We start from the raw sequence: 15,170 nt of genomic DNA on the forward strand, positions 1-15,170 counted from the left end.
TGTGGGATCTTCCCGGACCGGGGCACGAACCCGTGTTCCCTGCATTGGCAGGCGGACTCTCAACCACTGCGCCACCAGGGAAGCCCAAAAGATCTGGTTATTTTCTTACTGTTAGATTTCATATTACTGTCTAGTGCAAATGTGATGCTTTAAAAATTATTCTCATTCTGTTTTTAAAAAATAATTAAGTAATTAAAGGTTTTGATAGTTTAAACTATGCTACAGAATGTTTGCCTTTACTAAATTTTCGTACTAATAAGCAAATGTGTTGCTTTTTATAGGGCAGATGATCTGAACACCTTGCAGCTAATAAGCAGCCGAACACTGAAGCTGCACTTTAGCCTCCAAAGAGGCCTCCATCACCATGTCAATGTCATGTTTGATTACTTCCACCTTTCTGTAGTGTCTGTGACAGTCCATGCATCGTTGGTTGCACTACACCAGCCACTAATAAGGTAAATGTAACCACTTTCCCGCTCCTTAATTACATAGTATCTTTTATTTTTATAATGAAAACATATACTTTGATAAAGATAACTGAAATAGGAATTTCTAAAATCACACTTACTTAATAAACACTTTCATTTTTATACTGAAGTATTAATAAAATATAAGAGCATGGGAACATTATATTGATGACTTTTTTATTACAAAAATATGGAGCATTCTTTGTCAAGTAAACTGACCAAGAAAAGTAATGCAATATGGAAGTAACCATACAGCATTGTTTAGTCTGCACCTCTGTTTTTATGCAATGCTGACTGTAACTATTCATTCTCTGGGAAAGTGTATTCATTTTTTCATAGTTTTTGTGTATTTTCTCTAGACTAATTTATCTTCTTAAATCTATACAGTAATTCTTGTTTTCTAAGTTATTAACCAATTTTATGGATCTTTACTAAGTAAGCCATTTTAAACTATATCATGTTAGCCTAAAGGTACATAATATTCTGGATCATAATAAATTCATTGGGCTAATTGTTTTTTCTGCTTACTTCCATGGGGAGATGGGTTGTCTTTCATTAATGTAAGAATACAGTTCAAGCTCTTTAGTTCTTACAGTAAGACATCATCCTTGTGGCATGGGTAACAGATAGACACTTTTAAATCAATAACTTATGTGAAAAGGCTCCAAATTGACTTGACTTCTGAACTACATTACAATTTCTGATGCAAATTTTATTCCAGCAACTGATGTTAGGGATGATGCTTAAGGGTTATAATGTTAAACTGACTTATCAGAAAACTAAGTAGGTGATTTTGTAGAATTACCTACTCCAGAATTTATAGAAAACCAAGACAATTTAACATATTTTCCCCAAGTAACAGCCTGTTGCATGTCTTTACGTTGCTGTAAAAATTGTGAGCCCCACTTCCCCTGTGTTGTCCCATGATGTCTTTAGAGCATGGGGCCAGGAAGAAGTCTCTTTCTCCTGATGGCCTGCTTTGCCTTCCTTATTCTGTAGTAAGATCTGGAACTAGTTGTTTTGCCATTTTTGTCTTTCCTGTTAGACATTTGAGAGCTTTTTCTCAGTTGCTATAACTTTTGTACACAGGAAAGTGTTCCTATGATTATATATAATTTTATTATAAACTTATTCAAAACAATTTTAGATGTTGATTAAATAAATTAATTTTTAACAGCATGATAACTCAATGAAAATTCTTTGACAGGAAAGTTTTTTTTTTTGAAGTACAACTTTCAAATAAGTAGTATACAATATTACTTTTATATGAATAGCCTGTTAGGTTTTTTTTTTTTTTTTTTTCCTTGCGTTATGCGGGCCTCTCACTGTTGTGGCCTCTCCCATTTGCGGAGCACAGGCTCCGGACGCGCAGGCTCAGTGGCCATGGCTCACGGGCCCAGCCGCTCCGCGGCATGTGGGATCTTCCCGAAACGGGGCACGAACCCGCGTCTCCTGCATCGGCAGGCGGACTCTCAAGCACTGCGCCACCAGGGAAGCCCGCCTGTTAGGTTTTAATGCTAAAAGTTTTTAATCTGTTTATAAAATACATTCCAGTAGTTTTCTGAATTTCTTAGTTTTGTAATTTCAGTAAGAATCCCTAACGAAGCTATTTAAAGCATTCCTTTTTCTTTATAACAATGGCTTCATTTCTTTTCGGAAGAAATGCGCAAACAGTCCCTAGCGGTTAGCTCGGGTTATCACTGCTGCTCTCTAATCCCTGAGTACGGAGAGCTCGTCCTGGTGACTCAGTGCGATTCTTCCTGCGGTACTGCAGCTCTTGCACAGACTGGTGGGGAGAGGCGGCTCATCTCCTAGAGACCGTTCACTGCAAGGAGAGGACTTTTTTGGCTCAGAATAAGAAGCCAAGAGGACTAGCTGTTGGCTCTGGTTGGCGATGGGAGAAGAGACTGAGGCGCCTGCGACAACTGGGGTCGCTGCTCTTTCCGTCACTGCCCTGGGCTCTGATGTCCCCTCTCTTGCTGCTAGAGCTGTGCCCTTCTTTGCCTGTAAAGGAGAGGGTCGGGAAGGAAAGCAAGGCAAGGGGAAGGAAGGCTTTTTGCTGGTGGCACGCTGGTAGAGGGGTCCTGTTAACGGTAGTGTTCCTCACTATTTATGCTTCTATAAATGCAGGGTTTCTCCTGAAGTTTTGTTATAGCTGGACTTTTTAGTCCTCTAAACTAGATGAAAAAATTTTTAGTTTACAGTATTACATTTTTAAACATTATTATTATTATTTTAATTTCTTTATTTTTATTTTTGGCTGCGTTGGGTCTTCATTGCTGCACGCGGGCTTTCTCTAGCCGTGGCGAGCGGGGGCTACTCTTCATTGTGGTGTGCGGGCTTCTCATCATGGTGGCTTCTCCTGTTGAAGAGCACGGGCTCTAGACATGCGGGCTTCAGTAGTTGTGGTGCATGGGCTCAGTAGTTGTGGCTCACGGGCTCTAGAGCGCAGGCTCAGTAGTTGTGGCGCACGGGCTTAGTTGCTCTGCGGCATGTGCAATCTTCCCGGACCAGGGCTCGAACCCGTGTCCCCTGCATTGGCAGGCAGATTCTTAACCACTGCGCCACCAGGGAAGTCCCTAAATATTATATTTATATAAAACAATTTCTATGATCAACCCAACTATAGGCATTAAATCAATTAGTTAAAGTAACTAAGGTTAGGATTTTTCTTCGCTTGTTTTTTGCATAACTTGTTTCTTATATTTGATTTTTTTAAATATAGCTTCTTTGGCTCAAATTTTTTTTTTTTAATGGCTCAATTTTAAGAAACACTTCATAGCAAGTGGTATTTACCAATGACTTGCGACACCCTCGTTGCTAGGATCTAGATATTTCATTTTTGCAAAGCAAATTCATTTTGCAAATGAAGGCTGCTCTCTGCTTATGGTACATTTGATTTACTTTCCTGTCTTTTCCCTTTTGCCAAACTGCCAACCAGTCAAATGCTTTGGCCTTCTTATAGTTAGCCAGTACTTTATCTCAAATTCTTAAAGGAAAAATTGTAAAGTTACTTTAAGAAGAGTTTAGAAATCATAGCCTTGCAAAGCCCTTGCTTTTTATTCTGCCCCTCTAAGACTTTCTTTTGTAAACATTTAACTTAACACTATAAATAGGCTCTTATGACAATAATAATGTGATGCTTGTTCCTCCAGCTTTCCTCGCCCTGTGAAGACTACTTGGTTAAACAGAAATGCACCAGCACAAAACAAAGATTCTGTGATTCCTACTCTTGAAAGTGTGGTCTTTGGTATTAACTACACAAAACAGTTATCACCAGATGTAAGAACTGATATGTTTATAAATCCTCTTTTCTCTCTTACTTTGAATGAAATTTGTTTTAACTGTTATCTTTGTGAATGTGATTGTTCTTTTGTTAATTATTTGAGATCAACAACTTACAGATCTAATTAAATATGATCTTAACAAATTGGTTGGTTCCAGTTGTTTTTTTGAAAACGAACCTGATACCTCAAGATTTTACAAGACTTAATGGATAGAGACCTTTGACAGCCGGGGCCTTTTTTATTACTTACTCTCTCCCCCTGCTCCCTTCACACAACTGGTAGAATCATTTTTGCAGAGGTGCTTGTAAAGAGTCACTGCCAGAGTTGAGACCCAGAGTTGAGACCCAGCAGTATGAATACAGCCATTACTCCCCAGAAAGAAAAGGGGGCTCAGACTACAGAAGTGGAGTACCACTCAGTCGAAGTTTCCTGTGTTTAAATTACTTGTATGAATGAGAACAACTCCCTAAGATATTGCTAGATTTCTTATCCGTTTTAGAATTAACTGTGATTTGTAAATCCTTTATTTTTCTAAGCTTCAAGGGTGCTATTTTTAGACTCTTGGTTACTAACAGTGTGTCCCAAATCGACTCCTTGTTTAGGGCTTCAGCTTCGTCATTGCAGACTCCTTCCTGCGTCACGCCTACCGTTTCCATTACACCCTCTGCGCCACCCTCCTGCTGGCATTCAAGGGGCTGCACAGCTACTTCATTACGGTAACGGAAGAGCTTCCCTCTTGTCAGAAACTAGAACTGGGTATGTTGAAAGTAGCCAGACCTCTGCTTTAGTTCAAGGCACTCTCTTCATTCTCATATTGCTAGTTATCAGCTTGGCCATAGTTTCTGTACTAAAACCAAGTTTATGTGCTTCACTTTTGCTTCTCTCTCAACTTCATCTTTTTCAATCTTTGATAATTACTTTCTGAAATTAAAAAAACGGTATGATATTGAGAAATAATTTCTTGGTGCTAAGTTTGAAATGTCTTTTGGTAGATTTTTTTGAACAGTATGTCAATATTACTACTTCTCTTAGAATACAAGCAGAAAGCTTACTAGAAAACAAATGTAATTATCCATAGAATTATTAGATAGGGAAGAGAAATTAGATAGATTAGGTAACATAAATTAAATCCATACTTCCAAATATTTAACAGTCTAAGCAGATTGTAGGTCCTTGGGACCTTTGTTTTTAAATACGTTTGGTTTTTTGTTTTTTGGTTTTTTTTTGTGGTACGCGGATCTGTCGCTGCTGTGGCCTCTCCCGTTGCGGAGCACAGGCTCAGCGGCCCATGGCTCACAGGCCCAGCCGCTCCGCGGCATGTGGGATCCTCCCAGACCAGGGCACGAACCCGCGTCCCCTGCATCGGCAGGCGGACCCTCAACCACTGCGCCACCAGGGAAGCCCCATATGTTTGGTTTTAAGTGATCTCAGATCTTATTTCTTTTATTTAATTTCAGAAAATAATAACATTACTCAGTTTTAACATTCTGAAAAATTTTTAAATAATTTTAAAACACCAGTCTTCGGTTTTTGTCTGACATTAATATCTGCATGTATATTGTAATACACAATAAACAATCATATTGCCTTGATTTTGTATACCACTTGTAGTTTGCAAAATACATATATCACTTCACAGAAGATAAATTATTGAGATCTGCAAAAACGTTTTTATTCAGACATTTTATGAAAGTTTTATAAGCTTTTACTTTCAAATATCAGCTATAATAACTCATCATAAGAAGCGCATTTTAATTCTCTTTAGAATAAATTATTTTCATCATTATACTTGAATAAATCAGAAATTACTTTTTAAATTTTACTGAAATTAATCACTGTTCTTATTTATTTCTTTGTTCCTCAAGGATCTCAGTCTTTTAACAATATTGATGCACTATCAAAAATAGTTACAGAAAATAATTCTTGGGTTTGAGACTAATTAGCCCGTTTTTATAACTGCCTATCTTGAGATACAAAAGAATTGTAAGAAAGTGATCTGTACCTCACTGAAGTTCAGCTGTGAGAACAGGCTGGCTGTTGTACTGCTGCCTGTCAGCAGATGCTCCCACGGGTTGGATTAATTTCATTATCAGTCAGTTGAGTGCACACTTTTCCTGACTTGACTAGAAACAGATATCATTCAGTTGACTATTTAGAATGCTTAATTCAAGGATCCCAACGTATCCCCAGTTTTACAAGCAGTAGGAAAATGTTTGTTCTTTCTTGCTCATGTATTCTTCCTCAAGTCAAAAATGGTAGTACGGAAACCTTTTGATTACTATTCTCTGGAATATTCTTTTTCCTTGCTGTTTCATGTACTTAGAATCTTCTATTTCCCTTAGGAAAATCCTTTAAGAGACCACTGCCTCAAATGTAAACTTTTAAAAATGTTCTTTTTTGAAAATGAAAGAATTGTTTGTAGAATAGAACTAATTTAATGGAAAAATTATGCTTCATGTATTTTTTAATTTGGTTCTTTGGGATTCAAACACATTTTCTTAGGAGAATTATATGATACATTTTAGTTAACTTAGGTTTAATGGTCAGACCACAAAATTATTAAACCATAATGTTAATGAAGGGTGATACCATGTTACTGAAAAGTAGTGGTATGACACAGAAACTACGTGTAATGGCATTTCTATAGGAGAATCTGTTAGTAGTTTGGATGTTGAATTCGTGGAGACATCATCGTGTAGTGCTCAGCACTGCATGTGCATGTGTGCACCATTACTGTCACTAACTACCTGTAAGTAACTGGGACTGTTTATGCAAACTGGTTTCCATTCTAAGGGCAGGAGGATTGAAGGGGTCCATATGTGCTGAATGCATCAGGAAGGAAAGAGGAGGGCATCCAGAAAGCAGAAGGCGTGAGGAAGCTCCACAAGGAAAACTGGTTATCCACAAGGAAAACTGGTTAACGGAGGAATTCCTTCGGGCTGAGCAAAGTGCTGAGGAAAGAGCAGGCGTCTTCTAGGTCTTTGAAGAGCTTTGACATCCCCTTTCCCTTAATAAGGAGTCAGTTCAGCACTGAGAGAGACAGGAGAGACTCCCACAGCTGGGTGGGGTTCTTGTGGGTTAGTACAGAGAGCCCTGTCTGAGGTGGGCCTGTCCGTGCTGCGTGCACGGAATTTTCAAAGAGTTTTAACGTGTAATGTTTCCGAATGGAAAAACACTTGAACCACATTTTAACTTATAAAAACATATTTCTGTACAAAAGGAAATAATGTCTAAAGGAAACAAGCATCTCTTTTCAAAGGCAAAGATTTATTTCAAATAGCTTAGACAGTATTAGCACTAATTTATCTAACTTCAGTATGATAATTCATTTACTTATAAGATTTTTAACTTTGGGGTAAGGATGGCTTTTATGGCACATATGTATTACTTTGGGCTTATGAATATAATGTAGAAAATATCATAATTAAAAGAGCCCTTATGTTTAATTTCAGGAGTCAGTTACTAAATGAATATCAATTTTATTCCAAATTATTTGCTTAAAATATTTTATCAGAAAATAAAATTCTAAAGCAAACCCCTAGACTTCAGTTTCAAATAAGTAAATAATAGTGGTAGAATAAAATTATTAGTACCTTACACATGGTGTTTACTCAAAATATATTTGTTGAATGGATGAATGAATGAAATAGCACAATACAGTTTTTGTTGATAATTGAAAAGTACATAGACATCAGCACATACTTTATAGTAGTTTCCTAGGGATTTTTAAATTCAAGATTCATCTTCAGTAAATATTTATCAGTGATACTTTGTGTTACTCTTAAACTTTTAATTATTTATATTTTCTATTTATTGTGAATTTTAGTTTATTCTTGAATGCATATTCTAGGAAAACATCTAAAAATATTATTAACTATTCAAAAAAAACTATTGCATATTCTGAACTATTAACATTGTTTATTTTTATCCTAGCAAAATTAGATTGTAGGCACTAGATAATATTTCTGTAAAACAGTGTTGACTAAACATCATTATATTCACCAGTTTTAGTAAGTTTGTAAAGTAGTTCTTGATTAGAGGATGTATTCTATTTCCTTCTACTATTTAGCACTTTTCTTGAGTTTTCAAATATGTATATATTTAAAAGTCTTAAATTCCACCATGGTGTGAGGAGTATATCTAAGCTCTATTCCCTTTTTAAAAATATTGACTTGAATTCTGTTCTGCTTGTGTCTTTTTCTTTTCTCGTAGATGAATGATGTACATTTTTTTGATGACATACAGTTAAATATTGGTTTGGTGCAAGGAACTCTTACTGAAAATGGGTGTCAGGGATTCTGGAATCTAGGCTTTACCAAGTCATGTAACCTTTTGGGGCCCCGTTCTCTACACTTGTAAAGGCAGGAGGTTGACCTCGCTGATCTCTGAGACCCCTGCCAACTCTAAAATTCTGAGTTTAAGAAATTAAAACATAAAAATAATATTGGATTATGAAATGTTGAGTGGCACATACACTTAAATAGAAAAAAGAACAAAGTAACATAAACGTGAATGTACATCATTTATAATTCTAATAAGCTAATTAACTAACTGAAAGATTTTGCTTTAGTGTTCTAATCTAACTGCACTGTCAGATCAATACTAAAACTATTAATAACAAATTGGAAAATTCTAATAAATTTTATTGTAAAAGGAGTATAGTAACTAGTGCTGTGTGCAATCCTTATAACTAGCCAAGGCCAACATGCAGGTCCTTTATGAGCGCCTTCTCAGAAGAAAACAGCCACCAACCCAGAAAGACACCTGTCTAGGTACGTTTACAAATAGGTTAAGTAAATAATCCTTTTTAATTAGCAGGAAACTTTGCTTTAAATTAGTGTCAAATTTCATAAATATGTATTTCTTAATATTGTATGTTCCTACCACCCTTATGTAAGAACTTACTATTAGAATCAATTTGGTTTGTAGGTAAGCTTTGGTTAATTTGTAATTAATTTTAATATTGAAGTTTTTATTTAAAACTGGAAATGTTAAATGCAAAGATTTCTTTGGCTTTTAACATATTCATTTTAGAGTTCCTACAAAGAGCACTTTTTGGAAACCATGTTCATTGCCAGAATTTGTTGGTTTAATGGTAATGCCTTAAATTTGTTCAAAGTCAGTTTGTCTTTGGGTAGGGCTAAGGATAATAAAATGTGGTTTAAAAACTGAAGCTAATTTCATGCATTACAGAAGTAAAGAGAGAAGCATCTTTAGTATCTGGCTTTGTTTTTTGAGTCAATTTGTATTTATTTTTTATTGTTCTAAGTTTAAAAAGCAAAATACAGTAATATCAAGTCGCCACTATCCAGATATGTTACACATTTGAAAGGAAATAGTTTGATCTCATTATTTTATTGATATATTTCCCTATATGTTATAGACTTTTGTTCTTGAATAGCAATAGTACTTAATTTATTATCTTTCCATAAGTATACTGAAAGTTTTTACTTGGTGTTGAATAGACCATCACTATTACATTTTTTTATAGTTACTAAAAGCTGTAGAAATAAAAAATAAAATTAAATCACAGCATTTGTTTCTCAGTTTTCAGAAGTATGGACAAAAGGAAATTAAGGAGCCAAAATCTTTCTCCACATTTCTCAAATGAAAACTAGCCCAGAAATACTTAAATTGTGTCAGTTTTCACTAAAACTGTGAAGTGAGAAACTTATCTTGTTATCAGGAAGGAAAAAAGAAAGGTTGAAGATTTATTTATGATCATTATTTTAGAATATAATTTTATATTCTCATTAAGTAACTTAACTATAAAATTAAAGAATTCATGGTGTGAAATTATGGTCGTTTATGACATGTTTTAGTGGTCTTTTTAGCAATAAAAATATACTTCTCATTAACTATTGTATTGTCAGCCTATCAATTTAGATGTGAGCATGCTAAATAATTTTTTAAAATGCTGCTCATATAATAAGGCCTATATAAAGAAGGGCCCAGTATTTGGTTGAGTGGGAAAAGACTTGATTCAAAACTAAAACATAGTGAAGTTAGTTAATAACACTTTTTTTGAGATATCTTTCATCCTTAACTCCTAGCAGTGTATTGGTTTTATCTGAACTATGCTGTGAATATCTGTTGAATGAATGAGTAGATGAGAGGGTGGATAGATTTAGAAGATAAATTTAAGATACATTTACCTTTCGACCTAGCAACTCCATTTTTGTTCATCTGTAGCACGGAAAGGAGTACTTGTATGTAACGGTATATGTACACGCACGTTGATCACAGTATTCTTAGTGGCAAAACACTGAAAACAAAGATAAATGCCCATCATTCAGCAAAGAATGGACTTTGAGGTACCCACACCAAGGGATATTATGCAGCCATTTGAAAAAAGTGCTTTAGGGCTGCATATCCCATTTACATGGAGTAGTGCTGAGAGAAAAGAAGCAAATCGCAGCAGGTTTGTAAAATACACCCATTTTTGGAAAGCAGTGACTCCAGATCTCATATATGTATATATTTGAAAATATGGAAGGATGTGTTCTAAGCTGCCACCTTCAATTAGCAGGAGGAGCCAAGGTAAAACAAAGTGTGTAGGGAGCTCCCTTGTGGCCTAGTGGTTAGGATTCCAGGCTTGCGCTGCCACGGCCTGGGTTCAGTCCCTGGTTGGGGAACTGAGATCACACCGCATGGCGCTGCCGAAAAGAAAAATTGTAAGAAAATAACCTGTATACATTTCTATACAGTTGTATAAATAGATACATAGGCATTTTTAAAGGAAAAATTAATTAAACTCAGTTAAAATCCTAAATGATGTTGAAATCATTTCATCTCAAAGGTTTTGAAGTTAAGTTTTGCATTTAAGCATCCCTGAAGGTGTTTGCGTTGAAGTAGCTCTCACGAGCCCTGATGCAAATGGACCAGTTTCTGCACTTAGGCTCTTGTATGTAAAGATGAGAAAAGTGTATCAAAACTCTAAAAAGTTTATTTTCATTTTTTAAAAATTCATAGGTAGGATATGTAACCTACTAAGACCAATTTTGCTGATTTTCTTCTATCAAAGGAAAACATCATGAGTGATGTGAAGACAGATGCTGGCATATGGAAGTTACGATTTTAATACAGGGTCTGCCAGATTTTTTCTTTTTTTTTTGGAAAACCTAACATTAGAAGCCACTGATTTACCTGACTGTGAAATGATTTTTGAAATCTCAGCAGATTTCTTTAGTTATCAGTGGGTTATGTATATATTTTGTGAATTCCAAAACATTTGTGTGTCCTCCTGGTTTTAGTTACCAACAGAGTGTTTGTTGTTCCCATCATAGCTTGGTTGTGTTCAGCACATCAGTGTAACTGCTTATTTTATCAAATTTAAATGTTTATCATTCTTTTTATCAACTAGTAAACATTCAGTATACCTTACAAGACAGTGAGCTGATGAATGAATTCAAGGATGTCACAGAATGTATTCTTGCTTTTGTGTGAGAATGATCAGTTAAACTCCCTTACAGCAACACGATTATGGAATGTTGTGTGCTGACGCTATGCTGTTAGAGTTCTCTTAGGAGAACTCATTTTAGTTTGATTTCTGAAGAAAAACTGAGTATATCTAAACATGATATTTCAGGCTTTAGCGAAATGTATTCCCTGCAAAAAGTAACTAATAAGTCTTCTATTCTGTTAGTTTCTGTACTCCTTTTGTAAATATTACCATTTTGATTGTAAATTAATCTGCACCCCCCTTTGTAAATGGTTGTAGCATACATTAAATAAGTCAGGATTATATGGGAAAAAATTGCCTCGGTTTTAGACTGATAGACAACTGAATTTATTAAACTAAAATAGAAACTTACTTTTTGTCGGAAAGGATTTTGTCATTCATTTTCATTAAACAGCTTATATTCCAGGCATGCTTTATATATGTTTTGGTTATAAAAATTATTTTGACTTGAACTATAGCTACTGTAAAAAACGAAGCTTTTGTAAAAAGTGAAGCATGTACATATGTAATACAAAATACTAAGATCACTGGTATTTATAATATGTGAAGTGCAATAAAACCTTAGTTGTATGTTTTATCTTTTCTGTGGTGCAGTTGTGCAAGTTACTTGAGGTATATAGTCAGTAGTTCCTTGACAGTGTTAGCCTCTTATGAGAACAGAAACCCGCTACTTAATACAGGCATACCTCACTTTATTGCACTTCATGGATACTGTGTTTTCCACAAATTGAAGATTTATGGCAACCCTACGGCAAGCAAGTCTGTTGGCAGCATTTTTCCCAACAGCATTTGCTCACTTTGTGTCTCTGTATCACATTTTGGTAGTTCTCTCAATATTTCAGGCTTTTTCATTGTTATCATTATTTTATTATGGTGATCTGTGATCAGTGATTTTTTATGTTACTATTGCAAAAAGAGTACAATTCACTGAAGGCTCAGATAATGGTTGGCATTTTTTTAGCAATAAAATATTTTGAAATTAAGGTATGTACATTGTTTTTTAGACATAATGCTATTGCACACTTAATAGACTACAGTATAGTGTAAATGTAACTTTTATATGCACTGGGAAACCAGAAAATTCATGTAATTAGCTTTATTGCAGTTTTCACTCTTTTGCAGTGGTCTGGAACCGAACTGCAATATTTTCGAGGTATGCCTGTAATCAGAACATAGAATTTACTAATTATCACATTACCTGCATGATTAATGTGTTTAGAAAAATATATTACATTGAAATTTAACTCATTTAATATAGTCCGATATTTTGCAACCTTCTGGTTTTTTAAAGGTAATTTAATTTATTTCTATAATTTCAAAAACAGTTTACAGATCTAACATTGAGATACTTCCTCCAATTACTCTTTACTCCTTTCAGAGGAAATGGATGTGGAAGCGCGACTTACTGAATTATGTGAAGAAGTCAAGGTACTTGCATTTTTAAAATTCACGTTACCAAGTTATTTGAGTGGATTCTGTTTTCTAAATATTTTATTAAAGAAAATATTAATTATTTATCCTTTCCAAAATGCAAAGATAAAATTGTTGATCTAGGTAGAAACACAACTTAGTTGATCAAACAACATTTGACTTGAATGTGAAGTTAAATTAACTTTAAAATGTATATTATTGTGCATATAAATGAAATAGCAAAGACAATTAACTGATCAGAACTGTCCTTTTTCTCTTATTAGTTCATCCAAAAAATTTCTGGAAAATTTTTTTTAAGCATTACTTAAACTTACATATTTTTGTAAAGTGATACTGTTTAGAAATGAAAGTTTGTTTTATTTCAAGAGATCAGTTTGTCTCAGACCATTTTTCCACTAGTTCATTCTTGTAATTAAATTGAATAGATTTTTATTTTTCCTTTTTCTTCCCCATGGAACTAAATGTTTTGACTATTTTAGGATCCCTATGTATTTCACTCTTGTTTAGCTACGTTAATGGAAGAAATCGGAGACATGAATCAAACAAAAATATATTGACTTCGGGTTGTATTTCTGTATGTAAATTTAAATGAGGACTTGACCCCTTTGAAAAAGGTATTTACCTTCTCCTTGTAAAATTATACATAGGCAGGAGCACTAATGTCATTATAATAGTTGCCCCAAAGAATTATATACGCTTAGAAATAATAAGATGTTTGTGATTAATATGGAAAAAAAAATCCACAGTGTTTCACTGACATATTAAAGGAAATTTGGATGAATAAACATTTATGATACTCCCAGATGGAAAGGTGAACGATCTCTGAAAGATCCAGTTTTTCTCAAGTTAATAATATTAATGCGTCTATATCAAAATCCTGTTGGAAACTTTAAGCTTATGTTAAAGATCACTTAAAGAAAGGTAAGGATGACTAAGAAAAGCTTTTGAATAATAATAATATAGAGGGACTTGCCCAAGTGGATGCTAACATATATATATATAAAACTACAGTTATGGAAATAGAGTAGGACTTCTCTAAAAGACTAGAAAGACAAATCAGTGAAACTAAATAGCACTGAAACAGTCACTAAATATGTTTAAGAATTGAATATATGATAAAATATCGGGTTACATAAATAGTGTGGTAAAATACCATACTATAGAAGAAAATTCTAAATGGACTTGAAGAGTTAAATGTCCAGAAAAATTTGGAAGATAAATTTACATATACATGTATATATAAACAATCTGATCTTAGGATATGAAATAACTTTTTTAGAGTAATAGTATAAAAGACAAAATAAGGTATTGATGATTTGAAACTTCTTTAAACAAAATAAAATATAAATAAAGTTGAAAGGAAGCAATAAACTGGAAGAAAATATTTGCAATACTTAAAAGTGGCAAATGATTAATACTCACAATATATAAAGAGGTCCTATGCATCAGTTTCAAAACACCGCCCCGGGAAAAAGGGATATGCATAGAGGCAATGTACAAAATGCAGTTCTTAGCAGAACAAGTTAGCTACATAGGTGACACTAAGTCTTACTGAAAACCAGGGAAATGCATATTTAAACAATAAAAGGGTTTTTTGACCATGAAATTCGCAAAAATGAAAGTGACTGCTAATCTGCATTGTTGATAAGGGTGTAGGGAAACTAGTATCTGCCTATGCTGTTGGTGAGGGTAGAAACTCGTACATTTTTTTAGGTCACTTCATCAATCTATTCTGAAAACATCTATTAAAAACACGTGCTCTGCCACAAAACAGTTTTTATTTAGGAATCTGTCCCGCAGAAGTGCTAATACATTTCAACAGACATAAAGAATTATCAATTCCCATGTAGCCATTTGAAAGGATTAGGCAAGTCTCTATGCATTGACATAGATTCTTTAATTCAAGATATATGTATTCATCTATGATGCAAGGTACTGTTTTCATGCTGAAAAGCTCTCTAGGATATATTAATTGAAAAAATAGGGACTTCCCTGGCAGTCCAGTGGTTAAGACTTCGCCTTCCAATACAGGGTGTTCATGTTGGATCCCTGATCCGGGAGCTAAGATCCCACATGCCTCAGGGCCAGAAAACCAAAATTTAAAACAGAAACTATGTTGTAACAAATTCAATAAAGACTTTTAAAAAAATGGTCCATGTCAAAAATCTTTAAAAGAAAAAAAAGAAAAAATAAGCTGGAAAAATATGAGTATGATTTTTGTGTGTTAATAAAAGCTCTGTATGTATTTGATCATATTTGTGTGATTAGATTACATATAAAATATTTGAAAGGATATATATACACACATACATATACATTTCAAACTTAACAAAAATACAGAAAACAGGGCTTCCCTGGTGGCGCAGTGGTTGAGAGTCTGCCTGCCGATGCAGGGGACACGGGTTTGTGCCCCGGTCCGGGAAGATCCCACATGCCGCGGAGCGGCTGGGCCCGTGAGCCACGGCCGCTGAGCCTGCGCGTCTGGAGCCAGTGCTCCGCAACGGGAGAGGCCACAACAGTGAG

General features: G+C 34.7%; 1 protein-coding gene across 1 annotated transcript in view; it reads left to right on the plus strand.

The window, feature by feature from the left end:
* Positions 1-15,170, plus strand: part of FAM135A (family with sequence similarity 135 member A) — a 102,218-nt gene that overhangs the window by 39,154 nt on the left and 47,894 nt on the right. The window contains exons 5-8 of the mRNA XM_007447209.1: positions 282-455; positions 3,623-3,749; positions 4,357-4,510; positions 12,595-12,644. Coding sequence (XP_007447271.1) covers positions 282-455; positions 3,623-3,749; positions 4,357-4,510; positions 12,595-12,644 — 505 coding nt within the window. The remainder of the gene's footprint in view (positions 1-281; positions 456-3,622; positions 3,750-4,356; positions 4,511-12,594; positions 12,645-15,170) is intronic.

Source organism: Lipotes vexillifer, unplaced genomic scaffold (genome assembly GCF_000442215.2).
Source record: "Lipotes vexillifer unplaced genomic scaffold, Lipotes_vexillifer_v1.1 scaffold1180, whole genome shotgun sequence".
NCBI lineage: Eukaryota > Metazoa > Chordata > Mammalia > Artiodactyla > Lipotidae > Lipotes > Lipotes vexillifer.